This window comes from Gymnoscopelus microlampas (genome assembly GCF_963454915.1).
Source record: "Gymnoscopelus microlampas genome assembly, chromosome: 23".
NCBI lineage: Eukaryota > Metazoa > Chordata > Actinopteri > Myctophiformes > Myctophidae > Gymnoscopelus > Gymnoscopelus microlampas.
Genome location: NC_139960.1, coordinates 26,403,704 through 26,430,376, shown reverse-complemented (window position 1 = coordinate 26,430,376; position 26,673 = coordinate 26,403,704). Strand labels below are relative to the sequence as shown.

Here is a 26,673-nt window from a genome sequence, read left to right as displayed (position 1 = left end):
TCCGTCTGGATGTGCGTGATCTGTCCAGCCACCCACAGTGAAGAACAGCAATGGTTGCACATGAACTGAACAGATACGGCATTGATATCGCTGCTCTGACCCGCTTACATGGGGAAGATCAATCAGTGGTAGGAGAAGGCTACACCCTCATTTGGAAGGGTCTATCTACCAGAAGGCTGTAAGATAAAGCCTGCTTCATAATCCCAGAATCCCCAGTCACTGAAAGGCTCATGACACAAAACACTACCATGAGGAAGGTAGTGCACGCACATCCGTGGCCCAGGTGCAAGACAAACAAAAGTATCATAAAAAAAAAAGAATAGATTCTGCACACTGGTGATGCTGAAAAAGCTCCACTGTATTTGTATTGCGTTGTCAACGTTTCGATCCATTCAGATCTTCATCAGGACATATGGGAATGGGCATACTGTACACACATACGTTTATAGGTCACCATACACTGATAGCCTAACCCCAATAGAGCAAGTGAGGTCACAACAGTCAACTCAAATCATCAATTGGCTATTTTCCTTTATGCAAAGCCAGCCAATTGATGAGTTAAATTGACTGTTGTGACCTCACTTGCCCTAATTGGGGTTAGCCTATCAATGTATTAGATGATGACCTATATAAACGTATGTGAGTATGTGTAGCTTTTTCAGCATCACCAGTGTGCAGACTCTATTCTGTTACAAAACACTACCATGCCACCATTATCAGCACTCATGCCCGAACCCTGGATGCAGACCTCGAGATCAAAGAAACGTTCTATAGACACTGTGTGTGCGCAGGGGTCTCAGCTTTTGTCAGATGTAAGAAGGGTGTCTCCCAGGATAAAAGGCTGTTTCATTAACCCATTAAGACCTGAGGCCGATTCTACAAATGCCTTCTAAATCAGTTTTCTGAAAAACGTATGTTACTATATCAATGTATTTGGCTGCGGACCCCCATCTCAAAATATTTTCATCCAGGTACCCCCAGAAGCAAAGATTTGAATTTAAAAAAAAGTATATTTGCGCACATTGTTTGCGCACATTTTCAGGATTTCTCAAAAAGGCAGATCTACAAGCTCGCAGTGCGGCACAAAGTGACGCGCTGTGAGCTTGTATATCTCCTATTTTTGAATAGTCAAAGTATCCTGGTCTTAATGGGTTAACAAGTCCCTACACAAGTAAGAATCAACATGATGGGATACAATATACCGTATCCCATCACCAACTAGTCTAGTGTTGCCCCAAAGCTAAAGATAATTTATAATGATTAATTCTGTTCCCATTTGCTCACAGAACAGAACTAGGTCCTATAGTATCTTGGATAATAAGTCGGTCGGTGTCCTGCATGTGCAAAGGGAGTGAAATGTACACAAAAAAAACTCCAATGGCTAGTTTTCCATTGCTGTCCCGGGTTGTGAAACAATAGAGTTATCAGGATGTTTCCCAACTTATAATTAAAGACTTGACATTTTATTCAGGCCTTCCTTGCCACACTGGCACAGCGCCAAAATGAAGTAGAAATAAGTCAGGCAACACATAACTTAAGGGGGAAACGCATCAAGCAGACATCATGTTGTTGATTAGTGTCTGTGGCAAAAAAACAGTTGTAGGATATGCTGTGTGTACACCACTGTGAGTGGTAGTGAGGCGTCCTACTATTTCTACCGTTCTCTCTCTTACTCTCTCCATATGTCACATGGTACTGTGTCTCTTTAAATATTAGTAAATGGTAACCTAGCAGTAATGTCATGAACAGGGGGGTCAGACCATTGTCTCAGAGGAGACCCACTATCTCAGTCTTTGAAACCCCTGTTCTAAAGGAACCCTAATCTGAGTTCCCAGAAGTTTTCGCCAGCTCTCGGTGAGGAACTTCTGGGCCAGAGCCCTGGTATTTGTGGGCGGGATGTAACTTACGCTCAGAATCTGAGCGGACACGCCTCTTACCGGTCTGAGAGCTGTGCAACTCGTCTAAAAAGTCAGACGAGAGGCAAGCAGCAGTACACAACAATGGCGGCCGCAATTTCTCAAGGGGAAATTGCTTCCCGTCGATCCTATTTAGATGCAACACCCACTGCATGTGGATCCCGCCCCCTTTTCTTCATTGGCTGTTGATTTGAATCACAACGCAGTGGCCGCGCCCCTGCTGTCCAAGCTCCGAGGCTATGCCTCCCAGACTAAAGGAACCCAGACTGACAGTGACACTGCAGAAATGCTAACCATGCTGATTTTGTAGGGAGAACTGCACTTTGGCTGATGGCTGTTAGGACTGCTGTAAACTGACACTCATTTGTGTGTAAAAAAGGACTGTAAAATACCTAGCAGTTCTAGACTCTTGACATCACAGCTTAGCACACTAACTTCTCTGGATTCTCACTGTGGAGGCAGTTGTAAAACATGGAGTGAACTGTCTAAAATCATAGGAAAAACATGGGCTGTGTCTAAAATCAAAGGAAAAAGGACATTTCCCCTGCTGAGGCACCCCTCCACCAGTTCCTCTACTCTGCTCACCTTAAATCTCATTTTTACTCGACACTATGACATGAAATTTGAACGAAGGGGGATATAATAATAAGCACTGTACCAGAGGGCCAGGCTCCCTGGTGTGCCATACCAGGTATGCATGAAATATTAATCAGAGGAACAAAGTGTGATAAACTATGCTGCATGGTGACAGCGGGCTTTCAGGGACTAATGACTGTATATGGAGTTATGCCTTTTTACAAGGCCAAGTTAATGTCAATGTGCTAATAAAATATAAGACTACATTAACAGTCCTCTCACACCGATAGCCTGAGCAGAGACTGGACCTTAAAGATTGAGTTGAATTTAAAAATCATACACACCGTATGCTGAAAAGTCGGGGGCAGTCAGGCCTGAGGAACAACATTTTAATCTCCAAGCGAGGTCATAATTTAATTCTTAAGCTTTTACTCCTGATTGCCCCTCGAGAGATTGCATGATCACATTAAATAAAACAACATAGCAATTTAATCCGTTACCGGATTACACAAATATGAATAACGATGTGTTATATTTCATGTCTCTGTTGTGCACGCCTTACCAGTTTGCCACCAGTGGTCCAGTATGGGAACCCCAAAGGCTCTCTTGGCCCAGTCCAGGGTCTCCACATCACAGCGCTCTCCTGCCAGGAAGAGGCTACGCAACCTGGAAGGTCACAGATGGAGGTCAATGACCGTAAACTGGATTTATACTTAATTGCACGCCGGTGTCGCACACTGAAAATAGTCAATCTACCAGCTCAAAATGCATCACGCTTCAATGCACTGCGAGCTTGTAGATCGGCTATTTGCGGTGTGCGACACCACGTGCAACAAGTATATCGAGCCCTTTATCATTTCAGAAGGTGTAACATATTGACATACTGCACCACTCAAGATAAGCTTGAGATACTGCAAGCATTAAGCAATATACTCAAGTGCGGCGTAATAAAACTCATGTGGAAATGTTTCACTATACAATTCAGGACAGAGTAAAATCCTCTTTAAATTAACCCATTAAGACCGGGAACGTGTCTGTGTCATTTTAGATTTCTTTGGCTATTCAAAAATAGCAGATATACAAGCTCATAGCGCGGATCAGCTATTTTTTTTTTTATCGTGGAAAATATGTGCAAATGTTAGAATATACATTTTTTAGTCAAATCTTTGCTTCTGGGGGGTTCCTGGAACAACATATTTTGACTTGGGGGTCCGCAGCCACATACATGTCATTTTGGGGGTGACATGAAAAAGTTTGAGAACCACTGATTATAGCAACATAAGTTTTTTTCCAAAAACTGTTAGGATTTAGACAACATTTGTAGAATCCCCAGAAGCAAAGATTTGAGTTAAAAATGTTTTTATGCTTTAAAAAAATATATGTATTTTATATATATATATAGGTTTGCAGAAAAAAATCATGATTTAAAAACAAATGCAGATCTACAAGCTCATAGAGCTATGAGCTTGTAGGTCTGCTATTTTTGAATAGCCAAAGAAATCTAAAAATCAAAAACACATAGATGCGTTCCTGATATATGCGTTACCTTAAATGGTTAACACTGATATTAGGTCTATATTAGGGCTGAAAGATATTGGAAGAAAATGGCATTGTAATATAGTATGTTGCTATATAAAAAAGCAGCAGTTACAGTACATCATTTCACCAGATGTATGCAGATCTGCATATATCTAAACTTCAATAGTCTTGCGTAACCGGCCGAGCAGAGATTTCCGTCTAACGATAACGCTTGAACAGTGGAGAAACCCTGTGCTAACAAACCTACCCCACTGCTTTGAAAACCAATCTTGATACCATCCCAATAAGAAGGATCGCCCTAATGTTTTTCTCATCAGTTTTCTTTGCATTGGTTCTGCAATGCAGTTATTTAAAAAAAATCCAGAATTGTCTCCACCCAGTTTAACTAATTCATTGAATTTAGAAGTCACCAGCATACGTATCAGTAGGTGGAGATCTCTAATCGTCAGGCTATGCAAGACCAAAACCTCAATAGCTCTATTTGGAAATAACACAATGATTAGGGTGATTTTAGAGGGTGAAATAAGAAATACAATATCCACACACCACTCTTGCTGCTCCCAAAGTGAATTTCCAATGCACTGTGAGCTTGTAGAGTGGCTATTTGTGGTGCGCGACACCATGCGCAACAAAGTATATCAAGCTCATTATCATTTTGAGTTAAGTGAAACCTACTCAAGAGCAGGTCTCTCTTGAGAATGAGACCTCAGGTCTCAATGAGATTACCTGTGTGAAATCTGTGAATAAAGGTTAATTAAAAGAAAATTACTGGTACAATGTTTCGACCATGAAGACCACTCGGGTACATGTACCTGACCCACACAGGTACATGAGGAAGACCGCACAGGTCGAAACATTGTACTATTACAATTCACTTTGGGAGCAAGAAGAACAGTGTGCTGTTTTGGAAACCCGTTTTTTCTCCTTCTTTTTAATCATGTAAAGCACATGTAAAACATGAAGACATTCTTGTCAGGAAGCAATGATTCCAGCATTTGTAGTCCTTACTATTGGTTGTTTACTAGGTTGCCAACCGAGAAATGTAAATGCATAATTTTGCTTTACCTCACTGTAGTGTGTAGTGTGTACCCCTCTGGATTAGTGTCAGCCAAATGCCTAAAATGAACTTGGGGTATATAAATATACTGAATATCCACTCTAGAGGCACATTGCATTTGTGCTCATACAGCAGGGACCAGTGGGACCACCACTACCAACTTGGAAACGAGCGGCAAAAAGTACATTCCAGAGTCTCATCGCAGCTGGTACAAATGAAATCACTTAGTGATTTCAAACGAATGTCCATAGAGAGCTTCTGGCTAGTGATTATCACTATTTAAAAGTTACAGACATTCTTGGCATTATGAATCTCTTACTGCAGCAACTACTGTAATGTACTGTGTGATGTGAAGAAGAGGATGGTGAACATTATTCTCTGGAGACATTTTGCCATAATGTCTGCTTCCTAAAAACATGTTACTTAGGCCGTTAATATATTCTCTAAGCATTATAAGGAGAGAGCAACATCCAGCTTGTTAATTAAAATCTAAGTGTCCATGAAGTTAAATTAACAGAATAAGCACAACAATTCCAAAAGACTGCTCAGCAAGTCTGTGCAAATGTCTGGCTTTGAATATAAATAGATTGTCAAATAAAGGCATAAAAGACCAAAAATAAAATCTTTAAAAGTATATATATTCAACGATTTGCAAAAATCTTCACGATTTTTCAAAAAATAGCAGCTCTACAAGCTTGTATATCTGCCATTTTTGAATAGCCAAAGAAATCTAAAATGACAGAGATGCGTTCCCGGAGTGAATGGGTTAAGAGTCCCTAGGCAAAGGTCAGGGGACCAATCTTATACTTTATTGAAAATGGTGATGTAAATGATATGCTGGTACAGGCGGAGGATGGAAAGACTGAATAGAGGATATGGATAACAATGGAACCTTGTTGTTGTATGACATAGTATCAATGGAAAAACTCTGTAAGGGGAGGGAGGGCGGGGATGTGTGTGTGTGTGTGTGTGTGTGTGTGTGTGTGTGTGTGTGTGTGTGTGTGTGTGTGTGTGTGTGTGTGTGTGTGTGTGTGTGTGTGTGTGTGTGTGTGTTTTCTGTAAACTTGAAAATCTATAAATTAAAAGAAAAAAACTTTAAGTGTCCCTAAGCAAGACCACTTAACACTTAACAGCCCCCCATGCGCTCATCTGAGCAATCTGAGCAGCCATCTGTTGGATAAAGCAACAAAAGTAATTTTCCATTCTTTCTTTGCCCTTATGTTGTGTGAGTACTATTTGGTTTTGTGACTTCAGTATTTTGCAACTACTTTGCAGTGATAAGTAGAACACATATTGATACTTTCCAAAAATGACTTCCTAGAGATCAGAACATAATCTCTGATTTAAAATACAGTAGGATCACTTCAATATGAAGCTCATTTAAAATAGAAGGGATCACTGTAATATTATATGATTTGGTTGCAAGAGTTCAGGCTACACTGTGAATACATAATGCCAACCACTTCATTCATGGACTAGGAAGCAGTCATTCATCACAGCCTGACATACTTGGCACTAGTCTGACTTTGATGTATAGCTTTGGATTTAGATTGTTGTTTGTGTTTAAAAAGTGCTGCTTACACTGCCCATTGTTATATTAAGAGTATGTGGATTCTAAATGTGAATATAAATTGTATTATTTACCCATTACATAAATTCAGCCACATACTGTAGATACCTTTGACAACATAAGGACAAATCAAGTACATACTGTAGTGGTAGTAGTAGTACACAGATTTGTTGAATGCCTTGATTCTGAGGTTCAATCGCAGCATTCTGTGGTCTGCTATGTCTCGATAGACTGCTGTTTTCAATAACTGCTGCTCTTCCACCATTTAAGTTATGGAAGTGGAAAATTGTAAGCTAATAGAAAAAAATTGAAATCAATATTTAGTGTCAACTTATTGATTTTGCTTCCAATTAGCCATGTAATAAGCAGGATAATGTACAATGAGGTGGTAATTATTGAAAGAGACCCAGAGAGTCCACAGAATAATAATAATAAGGGTAATAATAATAACTTTATTTGTATAGCACTTGTATGAAACTTTCTATAATACTGAATGTTGGGTAACACTATACTTAAAGGTTGGGTCTGTAATGCATTATAGTCACATTTATAATGCATTATAAATAATGTATTTATAAGGCTACATAATACTGTAATTATGCATAACAACTTATAACAAGGTTTATGAAGTATTATAAGTGCTGGCCATCAGGAAGGCATTATAAGCTCAGCAGAACAGCACATTATAACTACCATACTTAGTCTGTGTGTCTTCATGTATAAAGAGTAAGTAGTTAAGGAGTCAAAGCCAAACCCAACTAACAATGCATCACCATCCAAGCTGTCTGGTTGATCCTGGACTGCACTACCTTGGCTAAATGTGGAAAATGTGTATATTAATCACTATCGTGACTTGGCTAAATGCCCCCGCAAATTACCTAGTAGTGCACCGGCGAAAACACTGCCTTCCTACCACTCTGTTATTCAGCGTAATCACTGTTTCTTCCTGACTATGTTTTCCAAGGGGCTCAGTGGAAATACTGGTTTGGTTTAGTCATATTCCTGAAATGACCTTGTGTAGCCTGAGAAATGGTGCTCAGAGGGTAATGGTTTGGCTGATGCCCAAGTTAAGGGCCTGGGCATGAATCATACACGGTGTGTATGTGTGTATTACACAGTAATACACCCAGACACAAAATAAAGAATCCATACTTTTCAACCGAATTCTCACTGAGATGCATTGGGGGAAAAAATATGTCAAAAGTCTAGTCATGTGGCACAATACTGTATGTACAGTAGTTATTGCACATAGTATATCAGTACTTTATGTAAAAATGTAATGTAGAGTAGTCTAATAACTTATTTTGGCATTATTAACTGATTATGCTCGCCTTAACCACATGAACCCTAGCATCCCTATTCTGTGGGGAACTATAGCCAAAACTAGCTGATCTACACGCTCGTGGTGCATTGCAAGCTTGTAAATCTGTATTTTGTTTATATTTTTGGTGAAGAGATTTGGTGTAGAGGGAAAAAGAGTGGAACAAGTACAGAGCCAATCCCGGTCAAGGTTTTAGTTTACCAAGTAGCCTAAAGAGGGTTTAAGTGGTTAAATAGGGTGCTTATGCACATTTATTTCTCTAATAGGAACTTACACAGTACCAAATATATATTTTAATCAACACTGGACAGTATACAAATTGTCAATATTTTTCCCTTTGCTTTGGGTTTCTTCACAATGATTGACTGGTTCACAGCAAGTGAAAAACTAAAACATTTTACCCACATTTGTAAAGATAACACTATACTAATCTACATGGTGTGACCTTGGAGTGGTCCGAGAAAGCTAGATAGGCTCAGGGGCTGTTTACTTCTTGCTGTTGCGTCACATGTCATGCCATTTGCATTTTGCAAGTATGTTTAGGGCTAATTCCACAGGGTGCAATGACTTTAGAGAGACAAATGATGAGACAATGTAACAAACCAGAGAAATGTATAAGGGCAGCTTAGATCAATATGTCCACCTAGTTCCCTGACTTCCATTACTGAATACTGTGCAGTACAGCAGATTTTTAGTAGGGCAGCCTTGGTCACTGTTTGTCAACACACAATGTCCACAGCTGCAAAGAAGCAGCCAAAAGACACTTCTTTCCCAAAGCAGTGAAAAGCCTAATAGTTGACATTAGGCCTGTGTGCCAGTGCCTATGATTTTGATATTGTTTTGTATTCTGTCTGCAATTGCAAGTATCTGGACACAAGAAGTTAATTTGTTTAAATCAAAAGCTAACAGTGCAGAAACAAGACTTCAGCATGAATCAGTCAGGGACAATCATGTTCACTTTTGCCATGAGGTGGAGAGCATTATCACTTGCTTGATGACATTCTTTAAGAATGGGAACTTGAGTTTTGAGTTACGCTTAATTTATACTCCATCGTATAATAGTGATGTGCACCAAAAACAGCCAAACAGCTTTTCTGCTATTTTCAGCTTGACTCTGACATACGACAAAGGGTAAATCAGGCCTTAAAATGGTGCTCCTGGCTTTGAAACACTCCCAGAGTGAAGTGTCTATACTGCCCGTTGCGTTGTGTTTCAGAGAGAAAGAACACACCATCATTGGCTCAGCTACAAATGTCTCCACAGCATATTTCTCAATGTAGCTCTCACATTCAGGATGACATGTAATATTCCTCAAGCATTGATTGATGATGGTTGGGGGCCGTTAAAGCTACAAGTGATGCTATAGATGGCAAATGTCTCACAATGTCAATATATACTCGGAAGGATGGCTGACTAGATACAAATATTCAGTTGAGCCAAGCCATTCTGGCAAGTAAAGCAAACTAGGTTATGTATGCAACACTAGCTGAAACTTGCACCCACTCACTTCCCATTAAAACCAGCAGTTTTAGCATCGACATATCCTTCCATAAGCGATGGGAGATGACAAACCGTCAATATAATGACTAGATTAATAATGTTGCTCTAAGTCTAAGACATTCTCCAATGCACTGACTGTTGATAGTCTTGATCCAGTGGGACTCAGCAGTCCGGTTTGTGGTCTGTAGGACAAACCAAGTTACCATTGGGCTAGCATACAATGTACGGTATACAAGCCTCTGAGGCTAACTGAAATTGGTGCAATGCACAGATATGATATATTATATATACAGACCTATAAACCAAATTAAGTCAGAGCTTTCTCACTAAACATTATGCCCAAATGCTTTGCTCTGAGTCTTGAAGAAGGCAAACATTCAACACACATGACATTTATTGAAACCTGTCATTACTGTTCTCCAGATAGATGAATGTCATTCCAGCAAGCGTATTTTCACTTTTGTAAAAGTGTAGCCAGGTACAGTGCAATTTACATTTTGCCTTTGTAGAACTGGTCAAAAGTAATCTCTGGAAAAGGTCAACCAGATATTCAAACTGTCCAGTTCAAAATGAAAACATTATGCCATTGCCACCATTTCATTGCTGCCTGTGACATGGTGACATTATTTTCCTACAGAGAGCTGCAGTCATCCGTCATGGGCCTGCCTATTCCAGCAGGGAAAGATGCAATGAAAAAAGAACAAGCACAGCACAGCACGCTAGCTTATGACTAAAATAAAAGGATCATAGAAAAGAAACCTTCCAGGGATTTAGCAGCAGTAGTGATTCCCCAGTTAACAAATGACCATGACATTCAACACACAATGCATTCGTATATAATTCACCAAGGTCAGGTCAGCCACACTCTGAATTGCTTTATGATTATGTGCTTAAGGGCATTTTTTCACAACTGACCACAAAAAGAACTCTGAACTGATTTGCCACTACAGCACCTGCAGGCCGATGTTTGCATGAATTCTTTCTTTTTTTGTAAACTCTGTTCACTCCTATTTATGGCATGCCATGAACTGCTAGATTAGCAAAATGTTACTCCAACATAAGTGATAGATGTAAGAAATCCCCTGCAGACCTTGTCCAAATGCTGTGGTTGTGTCCCAAGTTAAATTAATACTGGGCTAAAATATGTGAATGATATCAGGAGGCTTTCTATCTGCCAATAGATCCTAACACTCTTATCTTTTGGAATTCCAGATGAGCCCAATATACCTACTGCTATGCAAAGGATAGCAGCCTTCGCCTCTTTCTTAGCTTGATGTCTAATAGTACTCGAGTCAAGTGGAAAGGTACTCCTCCTACACATGGTACCGTAGATGGATTAAGTTGTTCCTGTGTTGTGTAAAACTGGAGAACATTAGGTTCTGTTTGAAATGCTTTCACCAAATTGGGTCATCTTTTTGAAATATGTTGACACCTTGGCTATCCTACTTGAGGCTAATGACAGGTGACCCACCCATCCCCTCAACAACAAAAACGTGGGCAGTCTGTGATACCATGCTGTCATATGGCATGACTCCATGTTTGGAGGATGAAGACCCTATGCTGGGTAGTGAGTACCGAAACCATTGCAAAGCGCATTGTCAGTGTGTGTGTGTGTGTGTGTGTGTGTGTGTGTGTGTGTGTGTGTGTGTGTGTGTGTGTGTGTGTGTGTGTGTGTGTGTGTGTGTGTGTGTGTGTGTGTGTGTGTTAAGGCTGCAACTAACGATTAATTCCATAATCGATGAATCGGGCGATTATTTAAACGATTAATCGATTAATCGGATTATCGCACTTATTAAGCAATTACCTTATAATTTTGAAGTTTAAGGCATGTTTTATCTAAAAATAAAGACAATTTGTAGTTTTGTAGAAATATTAGACCTTAATTGTCGAATATTTAAGCATGTTCTAATCATGTATACTTTAATTTACTTAAACACTTAACAATTTTTTATTTTTTTTTTACATTTTGGATAAAATAGCCAATTTTACATTGAATTAATTACATTCCATTATCGATTAATCGATTATCGATTAATCGATTATCAAATTAGTTGGCAACTAATTTAGTAATCGATTATTAATCGATTAATCGATTAGTTGTTGCAGCCTTAGTGTGTGTGTGTGTGTGTGTGTGTGTGTGTATATATATACATATAAATAATAATAATCAGTGTATGATTGTCTTAAAGACATACTGTGTAATTTGTTTTAACTGTCATATATTTCATAAAACCCATTCCACATACAGTAAATGTGTGGTGTGACCAGATCTCTAAATACTATTTAGAAAAAAGTGCTTTGGAAGTTATATATTCTTTCATGTTCAATGTTTACAGAAATGTATTAATAGCAAAGCCAGCAGCAAAAACAAGCTATGGGCAACTACCAGCACATTTGCAGAGTATGACTTTAGCCTTGGAACACCTATACGTTGTTATACCTTTCAAGCCGTGATAGTTGTTGCTACTAGACCATACCCGGTCGACGCATCCGTGGGGGGATATGCGCACATGATCTGGCAACCCGGGAGGAAGTTCGTCCCATAGCTGGGCAGCCCCGTAACCATGGCGACATTCTTTGACACAAAAGCGCTAATAAGAAGCTGAGATTTGATGAAATTGAAAAACGGGCTTCACAGTTAAGTTCAGATGGTAATGGTCAATGGCTGTGTGCAAAATCAGAGCAATTGCTCCAGCCACTGAGGAGAACCGGGTAGCTTCACATACTCACGTACTCACCTACTCACCACTACAGACAGAGGTTACTAGAATTATAGTAGGATATACAGGATAGCAACATTTTTTTTCCAGAAACCTTAGGTCAGGATTTAGAAGCCGTTTTTAAGATCAGCCTCAGGTCTAAACGGGTTAATGATATACAGACAAGCCGACTTGCAGTCCCTACTGTATATCAATGAAACTAAATTATGTAATACTGTATAAATAAAGTATATATTTATTTGTACTCTTATTCTGTCCACGTATTTCATGCTGTGGCATGTGTTAGTGTCTACCTGGTGAGAGGGTATTTTCCACCAATGGCAGCGTCAGGGTCTTGCTGGCGGATGGCCCGGAGGGCGGTGGGTGCAGTAAACATGGAGGAAGCTCCATGTTCCGACATAACGCGGAAGAAAGCTCCTGGGTCTGGTGTCCCCACAGGCTTGCCCTAGAATCAGACAAGAAAGGGAGGGTTAATGTTAACATAGTTTTGGCAGCTAGTAGGACTGTTCCAAAACGTTCCGAAGGTTCGTTCCTTAAATCAACATTGGAATGTTAATTGAAAGGTTTGGACGTGCGATCATTTATTTTTATTTATAAAGAGCCATGATTATGTGCAAAAATGTGGAAAAAACATTAAGGTTTGTTTGAAAATTCCACCAAACGTTCGAACCATAATAAAAGGTGATGTCATTTCCAACACATTGGTGTGTAAAAAATACTTCCTTTTCTTGTTTCTTTTTATCTTTCAAGTGGTATAGATTTGTAATTTTTTTTCATTGTGGGTTTTATAAGGCTTTACATTTTGTCCTGGTGTGGGGGTTCTTTGCCTCATTTCCTATAGCCCTAGTAGTACTGGCCCTACACTCTGATCCCTTGGCCAAACTACATACAGTACATGGAAGCATGACTAAGAGACAACGCAAAAGACTTTCAACTTAAGCCCGATTTATACTTAAATCGTACAATGGCATAGCAGACCGGACATAGCAGCTCTATAGGCTCACAACGCATTTTGGATGTGACGTGTTGCGAGCTTATAGATCTTCTATTTTTGGTTTGTCACGCCATCATACGATGCATCCTAAACTAAGCATTACCGTGCATGAAATAAGATTAATGCTCCAATTCCAAATATTAACATTTGCACAGAATGATGTTGCAACAGAACGATTGGACAGTCCTTCTGTTACCCAACCATGGGAATGAGAACAGAAAACTAGTTTGTCAAAGATGTAAGGGATATTTCTGAACTCACCCCAACTGAACACTGCATTCATTTTGATACAGCAGCTATTTTGAAAAGGATAGTGGCATTGGAAGGCTGCCTATCAGACAGATGGGCCATCTGAAACCCATGGACCAAACAGAAGCAGCACTTGTGTAAAAACACACTGTGTACGAAAGATACAGACGAAAGAGAAGCCTATAGCCATAAGTCTCTGGTATTAATTTCCAGCGGGTTCCGCATGGGTGTCCCTACAGGGACAATGACAAAATTGCAGGTGTAATGCAATTAGTTTTTTTTTTGCTTTTGTTTTCCTCTCTCGGTAAGTATTTGTGCTGTGTATCGATCACAGACACAAACAAACAGCAGGCATGAAGACAAGCAGGCTGCTAATACAATGTCCATTTGAGAGTAACTGTGTGGTCTGAGTCAGACTTTGATTTAAAGGCAGGGAAATTAATTTGGTGTACACCACCTGCCTGCCAGCCCCCTGATAGAGACGAAGAGGATAATATAAAAGGCATAGGCAGCAACACAGCAAGGAGGAGAAAACTAAACAAATATAGAGACAAGCAAATTACTGACAAACCCAAACATCCCCCCTAGTCCTAGTATTCAGGTTTTAAAATCGACTTTTGTAAATCCTCCTTCAAAAAACAAACCCGCACAGTAGAATCCTCAGAATCTGTGAGGGAACACTGGAACAGGATTTTACTGTGCAGTCTGCATTGTAGTTTGCAATGTGTTCCAGTCAGTGGATACTGGCCTAGCGAGGTGCAGCTAAATCTACAATGATGATAATAGCTTGCAGGAATATCGAGCAGCTGTGTAAAACACACAACCGTGTGGAAAGGATTTCACTAGAGCATGCTCAATGTTCATGGGGTTTAATCAGAATTGTGAACGGCTGAATAAAAGGTTAGAGCCTGGCCGATGGCAGATTTTTGGTTCATAAAATACACCTGAACTGAACTTTATTGTATTTAACCACATAAGCGCTATTCAAAAATGTTCAAAAATAGCCAATCTACAAGTTCACAACGTGTCGCATTGTGACGTATTGTGTACTTGTAGATCTGCTATTTTTGAAAAAATGTAATTGTTGCACAAAATAGGCCCGCCAGGTTGAAAGTGGTTAAAAATCTCAGCTGCATAATTGCAGATAACTTTGTTGTAAAAGAGGTTAAATAATGACCGATATATCGGCCAGACCAGTGTATCGGTCAGGCTCTATAAAAGGTTTCAGGCAGCCGAGATGCCAATGGACATATACCATTCATTTTTATTATATCGATCCATAGTGACGCACCTCATAGAGAATAGTGGTGTTGCCATGGAGGAGGGGAGCGTAGCAGATGTAGGAATGTCCAACCACCCAGCCCAGGTCAGATGCTGCCCACCACACCTGACAGAGACAAATGTGGATATAAACTTTTTGAAGGCAGAAAAACTGCAGCCATTTCATCATCCGGTCAAACCAAATCATGTACAAGACAAAATCATGCGGTGACTCAATCTGCTCAGGAACAACAATGTGTCTGCATGTTGTATGTTCCACAACTGCAATACTAACTCAGAGGAGAATGCTTTATTGCCTTACATCTCCAGGACTTAGGCCATAAATATTTGACATGGTCCATTTCAGCATCACAGCATAGCCTGCAGTGTCTCGTGCAACACCCTGGAGAAAAGACAGGAGCCATTATCAGACCAGTGATACTACTGTAGGTATTGTGTTAAACAAAGACGCTTAACAATAGCCCAAATATAGCTACTCAGCCCTACAGTACATTACTTCCACAACAAATGTTTCATTTCATTTTGGGGCAACAGTGACACAAGGCAAGGCAAGGCAAATGTATTTATACAGCACCTTTCATACACGAGGCAACTCAAAGTGTTTTACAGAATAAAAACTAATACAATCAGAGTGGAAAAGTGCAGAGAATAAAATAGATAACAGATACTCCAACCTTTGATACAAGAAATACAAATTTAAGTACAGCAAATTTAAAGCCCAGACAAGACCTAGCTGTTAGCCATCATTGGGTATGTTAAATAAACTAGACCATACCCGTAGGGGAATATGAGCACCCAACGTGTGCAGTTTGGCTTATGCGCCGAGAACAGACAGTATCAGGGATCGAAAGTGAGTTTGTACTGTGTAGTGGAGTGGTTCGCAAACGTTTTTATGTCAAGGACCCCCAAATTGACACTTGTTAGCCCGCGGACCCCCATTTGAAAAGATATGCCAGGGACCCCCATAAGAGCGTTTTTTTTTATGGCTCTAGCAGTGATTCTCAACCATTTTAATTTCAAGGACCCCCAGTTTGACATGCATTAGGGCTATGGACCCCCATTTAATGGCATTTCTATGTCTTGGACCCCAAGTTATATAGTAAAGTCCACGGTACATGCTCCTGTCGCGAACACGAACACACACACACACACACACACACACACGCCACGGTACATGCTCCCGTCGTCCCGTCGCAAAAACACACACACACACACGCACACGCACACACACACACACACACACACACACACACACACACACACACACACACACACACACAGAGATCGTCCAGCGCGTTTGTTTAGATCCAAGTGATTATCAATGATAGCGGCTACACCAGGCGCGCGAATCTCTCTCTATCTCCCCCTCTCTCTCTCTCTTTCCCCTCTCCTCTCTCTCTCTCTCTCTGTGTCTCTCTCCCCCTCCCTCCCTCGCTCTCTCTCTCTCTCTCTCCCTCCCTCGAGCCGTGTATGCGTTGACACGCATATAGGCCGCGGACCCGTCCACCCCCCCACCACAGACAGACACACACACACACACACACACACACACACACACACACACACACACACACACACACACACACACACACACACACACACACACACACACACACACACACACACACACACACACAGAGAGAGAGAGACATCTGTAAGAATGTTTTCTGTGTAAACGTGCGTAAATGATGTCACCGTGTTTCTGTTGTGCAGTTGATGTGCTGCGGTGAACGGAACGCACTCGCGGTCTCGCAGTGAATGGAATCATGTGTCTCGGTGTTGCAGTGTTGCCATGTTCGCTTATTGTAAGCGCTTTATTGGCAATATTGGTGGTGTTGTGTTTTGGCGTTGGTTGTGAAAGCGCAGGTGGGTGTGGGGACGCGTTGTGAGCTTGTAGATCGGCTGTTTTCCAATAGGCAAGGTATATGTGTGAAGGCGCTTCGTTTGGCCTTCTTTTGATAGACCTCGTTGCTTGTAGGGTTCGTTTGGTTTGGCCTTGTTTACTGCTTGTTTCTCTCGCGAAACCTGGCAACGACGCATGCGCAGTTTGATCAAGAGTCCCCCCAACCAAAACCAACCAAGACTCCACCACCGTGAGGTTACTAGAATTATAGTAGGATATGTTTTTAAAAACGGCTAGGGTTGGGGCTTCTCTAATGAAACCTGGAATATTATTCCAGGTTTGTGGTGTACAGTATGGTAGTGAAATGCTGCTTCACCATGTTTTGTTCCAAATGTGGAACAACCATTACGCCAGCCCCAGATGACCTGAGGGTTCTAGGGCATTGGTTCTCAAAAAGGGGTCCGTGGACCCTCAGGGGGGTCCTTTATGGGGTACCAAGAGGTCCCCAGCAAAATTAGTTAATATAGCGTCACAATCATTTTAACCACTTTAAGCATATTTTACACTTTGGCTATTCAAAAATAGCAGATCTACAAGCTTGTAGCGCGGCACCTAGTGCTATTTTTGAAAAATCCCTAGCACAAAATATTTCTGAGATGGAGGGGGAGTCCGCAGCCAAATACATATCATTTTGGGGGTACTTGACATGAAAAAGTTTGAGAACCACTGTTCTAGGGTGTTCATATGGCTCCAGCATGTCTGAGATGTAGCTGGGCCCAGAGCCACAGAGAGATGTGTAAGTAACAACATTTTAAAATCAATTCTCTGGGAGACTGGTAGCCAATGTAAGGATTTTAGGACTGGTGTAATATAATCTGAGTTCCCAGAAGTTTTCGCCGGCTCGGCGAGGAACTTCTGGGCCAGAGCCCTGGGATTTGTGGGCGGGATGTAATCTACGCTCTGAATCTGAGCGGACACGCCTCTTACCGGTCTGGAGCTGTGCAACTCGTCTAAAAAGTCCAACGAGAGGCAAACAGCAGTACACAACAATGGCGGACGAAATTTCTCAAGGGGAAATAGCTTCCCGTCGATCCTATTTAGATGCAACACCCACTGCATGTGGATCCCGCCCCCCTTTCTTCATTGGCTGTTGATTTGAATCACAACGCAGTGGCCGCGCCCCCGCTGTCCAAACTCCGAGGCAATGCCTCCCAGACTAGGTGTAATATGGTCGTATTTTCTAGTTTTCGTCAGGACTCTATAGCAGCAGAATTCTGAATCATTTGGAGTTGTCGAAGAGCTTTGCTTAAAGTTCAAGAACTGGCCAGCAGGTGGAAACTTCATACTTCATGTTTTCACAGAGTAAAGGATATAGAGCTGGAAGGGAGATGCCTCCAGGGCTATTCTTCCTGTACTGTACACCTCGAACTTAAGAGATCAAACACCTGCTGACTGCTGAGAAAATGCTCAGTTGTATTTATACCAAGGGCTTGGCCATCAGAATGAACTCGAGAAGCAGTACACTGCCAAAGACTAGAACAACAGGTCAATGAACGGCTCTATAAACACATCAATAGTGTGTGTGTGTGTGTGTGTGTGTGTGTGTGTGTGTGTGTGTGTTCACTCATGCATGCCATTCAGTAAATGTTTGCATGCATCAACGCAAGTCAGGGATTTGATTGAGGATTTGAGATTGCCGTTGGTAAAGGTGCCTAGCGCAGCACTCGGTAGCGCGGCACTCGGTGCTTCGAGCTTGTATATCTGCTATTTTTGAATAGCCAAAGAAATCTTAAAATGACACAGATGCGTTCCCGGATTGAATGGGTTAAGTGGTTAAGTGGTATCATGCCTGTACCTTTGGTGAACCCGTGGTCCCTGAGGTGTAGAGGATATAGAGAGGGTGGTTAGAGGGAAGAGGAACACAGTCGTGAGGACGGGCGGTGGTCATCTCTTCGTCCCAGTCCAGAGTCAACTCTGGTTTCATGGACACTTTCTCCTAAAACAAACATTAATGTAGAAAAACAGCAGTTGTCAGTTCTCCATCAAGAGGCAGAGATCTCTTGACATAGACTATCTAGTACTTCATCAGGATAATAATAATTTCATTTATTTAAAAAAAACTTCGCAAAACACATTGCGGAAAAACCCTCAAATTAAGTGGTGCTGAGGAACAGACATAAAATTAATGCAGACAAAACTTAAGTCAAATAACAAAAGGTTCAATCAATAAAAATACAATACAATAATAAAGGCACTAAAACAGTTTAAGTGCATGAATTGACAACTCAATTAATAGAACAATAAGAAAAAGAACAATTAAAAGTTATTCTACATCATTACTCAGAATCCCTGCAGGGTTACATTTTAAAACATGCCTACAGGCCATAGAAAAGATTTGGTCATTAGTGAACCATTAGTGAACCATTACAAACTCACATCTTCTACTGCCAAAAGCGCCTTTCCATTCATTTACTTCAAAGTAACCCCAGGTAACACCTGAATGATATAATGAGACCTACCACTGAGGGCTACAGAACCATCACAATGCTTGGTTGAGATAGCAACTATTGATAGGCATAGATGTTGTCTAGACAGTTTTGAACTGGTGCCTTGCATTATTTCACTCAGAGCTATATTCAAGGTACTGTAGTTCCATAGGACTATTTCTGACTGAGCTCACAGACAGTGGTTTAATGGCTTCATTAGTGCCTCTGTGCCCTACATAGCGCGGTTTCCATGACAACATAAGACATATCACCTTAAGAGCAGGATTGTTTTACAGGATTGCTCACAGATAGATAGCATTCATCAATAGATTAGATCAGGCAGACGCTGCAAGGCAGACAAATAAAAAGAAATATGTTGTAATAAGCATTAAATGATTCAGTGGAGCAAGGGAGTGTTATACCATGTAGCAGATAACACAATTGTATTAACTCTGGCAAGGAGCCTGAAAACCATCAAGAACCGAGGATTCTGGGGTACCTGGTAGCTCAGCCAGTTAGCACACAGACCATTATGCTCCTTGGAGTCGTGTGGACCTGAGTTTGAATCAGACTCATGGTCTCGTTACAAATGTGTCTCCTCTCTGCCCTTGGTTTCCTGTCTCAAGGCTCTACTCATATAAATGCTGGAAGAATCATAATAATAACTCCAATAAATAACTCCAAAAGAATCAAGAAAGATTCTGATACTGATACATTTGCACAGGGTACTTTTCCCTAGTTGTGAAGTCATGGATTTATGTGACTGAGTGAGGCAATTTAAAATGTAGTGTCACTGTATTACTGCATAATTTGGCGATATGGTTTGGAGATTGCTCCCCCACAGCTTAGCCTGGCTTTATTCCATCAGCTGGGAACATACTACAGCAAACATTTGCATTTCCGTCCTTTGTGTCTCCACTGATGTTGATGTCTTGTTTTAATTTGGAGGCACTTTCTGTCCCATTATGACATAGTTTGAATGGGAGGTAAATAATCGGGTGCAGGCAGAGCCAGTGGATTTCAGATGCATTTGCATCAGAATCAGATTTATTGTCACATCACAGGTTTGTTTACATGAGTAAAAAGTGGGTGAAATTCGTTTTTTGTGCATAGTTCCCATCGTATAGTCATTTCCATAGAAAAAATATGCCATACTAATGGCAATACATTGCTAGGGGATAATGCCCTATAGCCCTAATGTACACCATTGCATGCAACCAGTGTAAATGCTGGTTTTAATTGGAAGATACAGCACTGTAGCTGTACTATTATTATGGCTTCCGGATGTTGCTTGTTTTAGTGGGTCTTACCATGTTGGGTCTGTTGTAGATAAGGACTTTAGCAGGCTTGTGAGAACTCAGCTCCAAAGCCTTCTCCACTAGGGGGATGTACTCCACTCTCCTGCCAGGCTCAATGCCAAACGACGCAGTCACAATCATCTTCGGCTGAGACACAGATGAGATCAGATGAGAATCTTATTCTACTAGATGTTAAGGCAGCGAAGTGGCCTGAAAATCTAGTAACATGATCAGAGCACTCCATCACGCGAAGCTTGTCCAATACACTGCTTGCACCTATGCAAGTCAGTGACAAATAAAACTTCTTGAATCTTGTAAATCTGAATGTTACTTTGTGACAAGGTTGTTCAATGAAATCCGAATGTCACATTTGTGACGCCCACATTGCAATTTTAATATAGGATAATGTTGTTGCTCGCTGTAGTACAGCACAGCATTACTTATACACTGTATATCATATTTGCGCATCAGAGATGGTAGCTAGGATTCCCCATCCTCATTTAAATTATGGTATTGCATTTAGGAAGCATTTGTAGTCCATGCAGTTTGTGGTAAAGGCTGGTTACAGCACATATGGCAAGGCCGTGTGCGGGACTGCGGGTCATCTGAACCAGACCTCAGTAATGTGCCCTGCTCATAAATGTATTCAACCCCCCTCTCAGCCGATTTTCTTGTGTCTTGATCACATCACTGACCATGTCCCCGTGGTCCCAAAAGTGTAGAGGACAGAGAAAGGTTAGGAGTAGAGAGAGAGAAACAGTCATGGGGCCAGGATCTAATACTGTGAAGTGATAAAACAAGAAAGAGCTTCGCTAACTCAACAACCCTCCTGATGTGCATGCCAGGCAGACACAACAAACACCAAGTGTGTAGTCACTTTCAGTGGGCTTTGTAGATTCAGCAACAGGCCCTCAGGCACACTAATGAAATGAATCAGTCAAAAAATCCCTCAGTAATCATGAATACACAGTAATCTCCTAATCAAAGACCTTAAAGGTTTTTAATTGTATAAAGTCGCTGGCAGTGGCTAATTATATTCCCTCAGATTTTCTTTAGATCCTTTGTATAAATAGATGAGACTCGAGGGAGATTATGATACATGTTTTAAAGTCTTCCATTAGCTCCTTTTTTTGCTTCTAAAACGATCTCGGCAAAGACCACATTATCGGCCATTAGCTTTTAATTGCGAATGAAGAGAAAGACGTTTGTATATTTTTCACTATGTGAATGTCACTCTGAACTGAATGGAGTAATGAGATCTCAGGCACTTTTTGGGGGGTTATTTTTCAGAATGAGAGGCATAAACAAGCAACTGCATTAGAAAATTAAAGGGATTATTATTCATGACCAAATGATAATTTCCCTTTACTGCCTGCAGTACAAATCATTTTGTGTCTTAACTAGACAAATATGACAAATGGCCTCTCATTATGTGTGCACATACCAGAGATAACAAATTAAAAGTGCGTTTTGTTGGTACCAACCTTGGCATGACTAATGCGGACGGAAAGCTCCTTGGCTGCAAAGCCACCAAAGATGAGGCTGTGGGGTGCACCGATCCTGGCACAGGCCAGCATGGCGAACATCGCCTGGGGCACCATGGGCATGTAAATAACCACCACGTCTCCTTTCTGCACCCCATTCTTCACCAAGACTCCAGCTAGTCTGGAAACCTGAAGCACACAAGGTTAACGGACGTCATGCAAAATGGTTCTCAAAGTGGTGTCACCCCAGAGGTCCATGGGGGGGTTCCAGGGGGTCACCGGCTAAATTATTGATAGTTATGAATCAAATGAACCCTTACCGGTCTGTAACTCTAGAATTAACTCTTAAGGCCTTTGCAGACAGGGTGCGACTTTTTGCACGGAAAAAACTGACAATATAATTTTTTAAAAGAACACATGGTTCTCTATGACCTCATGCACACCGGCTTTGCCGTGCGGCAAGTGGCTGCACTTTTTTTTTTTCAATCGAACCCAGTTCGATTAGTGCATATTTTCCAATGCGGTAAAAACTGATTGACCAATCGCACCCTGTCTGCAAAGGTCTTTAGTGTCAAATGTTTTTTTGATCATATTCTTTACCTGTGCTTGGAGCTCTCTGAAGGTGATGATCTGTTTTGTTCCAGTAACTGGACTGTCATAAATGATGGCAGGTTGTTCACCACGACCACTCTCCACGTGACGATCCACAGTATTATAACACATGTTCAACTTCCCTCCCACGTACCTGTCAAACAGGGAGGCTAGTTACACAACAAATTGAACACTGTATATAATGATGTTAAAGTTCTCTGTCTTACACAGGGAAAAAACATTGTTTGTGAAACACATTTTGGATGAAAAGATGTGCCCATTTGTTCCCCAAGAACACAAACAACATGCAGGCCACTCTGGTCTTATGGGTAAAGGAACAGATGGTGTCTGGAATCTTGCTGTTTTTGAAAGACAGTGAAAAATGCCGTTTCATTTCTTATTTGCTACGTCCTTCAACATTAAGCCATTAGATTAAGGGAAGTTAGTTACTAGTGTTTTCTTTTCAACTATCTGTAAATTATTTGTTGACATCCTTAAAAGATTACTTCTTCTCGTTAGGCAGGTTTTTTTTCCAAACAAGATTTCAAAATTTGCATTTAGTTTTTTATTAACGCGAGAGTATTGGCTTCCATTATAGCATGCTAACTTTCCAGGAATATAAAGCCTGCAGTTTCTATTAGTTTAGATTCCCCATCGATGATGTCACTGGTAGGCAGGTTTCTGAACTGTCCACAGCCCTCCTCTGAGACACAGAGTGAATAGACAAAGATGGTACCATATTATAATGAGCATTAGTGAGGACCAACAAGAAAAAGTGCTCCTCAGAGCAGCCAGGTCAGGTAGATTAGTGTGGGCCAGCAATGTTCGGAATTCGCTAATCAGGCGTGTAATTTGGACAAAATCTGAAGGAGTAGTATCCAAAAATGTGTTTTACATAAGTCGGCCTCCTGGTGGCGCTATAAAAGGCAGATATGAAAAATGCAGGGCAAAGGTTTTTCCTTGGCCTCTAGGGCAAGCCCCCAGAGTTGCTGAGAAACATTGAAGCCGCCACCCCAGTGTCCAAAGCTGGAACTGCAGGCGGGGAGAAATACATGCACGAGCAAAACATACTGAGATATTTATCATACTATCATACTATAATTCTAGTAACCTCTGTCCGTTTGTAGTGGGAGTAGGTGAAGCTACCCGGTTCTCCTCAGTGGCTGGACCAATTGCTCTGATTTTGCACACAGCCATTGACCATTACCATCTGAACTTAACTGTGAAGCCCGTTTTTCAATTTCATCAAATCTCAGCTTCTTATTAGCGCTTTTGTGTCAAAGAATGTCGCCATGGTTACGGGGCTGCCCAGCTATGGGACGAACTGCCTCCCGGGTTGCCAGATCATGTGCGCATATCCCCCCACGGATGCGTCGACCGGGTATGGTCTAGTAATATATAAATATTGTAACGGACCCTGGTACGGCCAAACCTTTATTTTGAAGGCTCTAGCTGGAACACGGAAGTCAGGGTGGCTGGCTTCCTGAAAGGGGGGTATTTAAGCCTAGCTCAGTGACAGCATGGCAGGAGAAATGTTTGTTACAGAAGGAAGGGACTGCACAGAGAATGTATGTCTAATATCGACCTGAAAGTATGGTCAAGGAAAGGACTGCATAGAAAATGTTAGTCTAATATGGACCTGAAAGTATGGTCAAGGAAAAACAGACGGTTACGGGGAAGAAGGTATTATTTTTGTAACTGTTTTGGTACTGTTGTCACTGTGGATGCTTCATTGAGTTTTATTGTTTTCTTATGGTGGTTTATGTATGCACAGTCTAATGGTATGGATAATGTGCAATGTATTCTTAATGATTAGATTTTATATGAAGTTAAGAAATGTTTTGTCATGTTTTATTGATTCAATGATTTATTTGACCTTTGATATATGTATTGTATGTTTTTGTTCCTACTATAGTTTTCACGTTGAGACACGAAATAAAAATGATAAACTCATCAGTCGAGCTTCAACTCCTTCATGTCCAGCTGGGTCCGCTACATATAAATATGTAAACATATCATACATAAATACATATGCATTTACATATAAATATGCATCTCGAGTGTATTTAATAAATATCTCGCGTTCATACCTAGACACACGGGCTGCCGTAGGACGCAAAAAGTACACTAGTGCGCATGCTCATAACTCTATGGTGTCCCCAAAAAAGTCTCAATAATTCTACTTCCGGCAGGCTTCCGGGTGCTTCAAAACGCCAGTGAGCACTTTCATTGAAATGATAGATGGGGGCGGGGCAATCCGCCCTCTAGTTATATTATACCTCTATGCTCTAGGGAGTGCACATAGAACGTTTTACACAGATCGGTGCAGTTATAGGTAAAAACAGAAATTGGTACGTTATAGCGCCACCATGAGGCTGATTTGAAATTGTTCAAGTGTCATTTCTTCCTCAGCCTAGTGAGAATGTGCGTGCAAAATGTCACGGAAATTGCATGCTGTGTTCATGATTTGAAGCATTTTGTTCAAAACAGAGCACTCCTGCAAACTTTGGAAGACATTCTTAGCCAAACAAATCTGAAAGACGCGTTTCGTTTAATGACTAGAGATATTCCCTCTCATAGATACTGTGTACAGATTTGCGTGATCTTTGGACAAAATCTGTTGGAGTACTGTCAACATATGTTTTGCAAAAAGCAGCCTCCCGATGGCGCTATAACAGGCCCATGTGGGGCAGAGGATCTGAATTGGCATCCAGGGAGTGGGTGCACAGTTTCGCTGCACAGCCAAAAGGTGCAGGAGATTGGCTGTCCACAGACGGAAGGACGGACACACAGGGTGCAAAAATCTCGGCCATGCATGTCTTTCGGCCTGGCGGAGACAATTATAATGACGAGAAAATGGGTGAAGTGGTCCTTTAAGGAGGCCATAGGGGGCGCTAGTGTACAAATTACTAATAAACCCAAAACATTAGGACCTTATATAACACATGGCAGAAAAGCATAAGCTATTAAGTGCAGTGGTCGTTTAGCCTATGATTAAGAAATAAAGTATCTCTAAAACTCACCAGCTTGGGAACACTGCATCGTCAACGTGCAGGGTTTTATTCCAGGGTTCAAACCAAGTAACATGTTGTGCCGCTTCACTCCAGAATGTATCGGGGGTGTCCCTGGCAGCAGCAAACGCGTCGTCATATGCCGTCTTTGACGTGTATTTTCGGCAACATTGTTGCGGCGGTAAATGTGTCCGTGAAAGTGTTCTTAACTCGCGGTGTGTCCAATGTTTTGTTGGTCTCCAAAGTGTCCCATTATTGCCACACCGCGGCGCCCGCGGAGTGCAGTAACTTCTGCAAACTATGAACCCCAAGTCTGGACGGGGTTTGGAAATAATGTCAGAGATTACACTCAGTTCTTTCGGCCGTAGTAAACGCATTGTTGTTGTTGTTGTGTTGTTAAGTTGGAGGTTGCAAACTTTTTTGTTAGTTACCCCGAGGAACACGTGCGGGAGCTTTTCCTAGCAGGTGATGGTGATGATGTGACAGAATGACAGAACTCCTTCAGTCGCGCGGCTGTATGTATGGAATACCAAAACTCTCGCCCCAAAACACAGTCACCCCCGGGCAAATCCGGCGACCTCGGAACGGTCGTCACCAGGCATTCCTAAACGTAAGCAACCTCAGTAAACTATGCCTGATTCTTAAACGTAACCTCAGTAAACTATGCCTAAAACCTAACCGTATTACTAAACGTAACTTCATTAAAACGGCGCCAAAATCTAACCTTATTCCTAAACTTAACCTCAGTAAAACTATGCCCAACCTTAAACTTATTTCTAACCTTATCCTCAGTCAAACAAACTCAAGAATACAAGAACTGCTGTGAGCGGTCCGCGAAAAAAAATGGGGGCGAGCGTGGTTTAGGACGAGTCTTCCGGTTACCGTTTTGATGCACGTCAGCTGAGGCCAACTGAAGGGAAGGAGGGCAGGGGGCCAAACAGCCCACACATTCCACGGAACTCTGGCCTTTTACCAATACTTCTGTTTCCATCTTCGTCCTTCACTCATTTCCTCGCTCCTCCCACTAAGGGCCGCAATTTAGACTCAGTCAGTGGTGGAAAAAGTACTCACAAGTAAAAGTACAAGGTCTATGTATTGGTATCAAAATGTACTTAAGGTACCAAAAGTAAAAGTACTCATTATGCAGAATGCCCCATTTCACAAGTTTTCAAATGAATAAATTGTATAAAAATCTTTTGAAAATAGCCGATCTACAAGCTCACAATACGTTGTGAGC

At 41.3% G+C, this 26,673-nt stretch overlaps 1 protein-coding gene across 1 annotated transcript in view; it reads right to left on the bottom strand.

The window, feature by feature from the left end:
* acss3 (acyl-CoA synthetase short chain family member 3) overlaps window positions 1-25,908 on the bottom strand; it is a 58,054-nt gene extending 32,146 nt beyond the window's left edge. Inside the window, exons 1-9 of the mRNA XM_084050033.1 lie at window positions 25,449-25,908; window positions 22,435-22,579; window positions 21,835-22,023; window positions 20,363-20,497; window positions 18,422-18,562; window positions 15,025-15,105; window positions 14,734-14,829; window positions 12,493-12,644; window positions 3,055-3,158 (exon numbers count right to left, since the gene is read on the bottom strand). Of these exons, the coding sequence (XP_083906159.1) occupies window positions 3,055-3,158; window positions 12,493-12,644; window positions 14,734-14,829; window positions 15,025-15,105; window positions 18,422-18,562; window positions 20,363-20,497; window positions 21,835-22,023; window positions 22,435-22,579; window positions 25,449-25,813 (1,408 nt within the window). The 5' untranslated portion in view covers window positions 25,814-25,908. The remainder of the gene's footprint in view (window positions 1-3,054; window positions 3,159-12,492; window positions 12,645-14,733; window positions 14,830-15,024; window positions 15,106-18,421; window positions 18,563-20,362; window positions 20,498-21,834; window positions 22,024-22,434; window positions 22,580-25,448) is intronic.
* Between the last annotated feature and the right edge of the window lie 765 nt (window positions 25,909-26,673).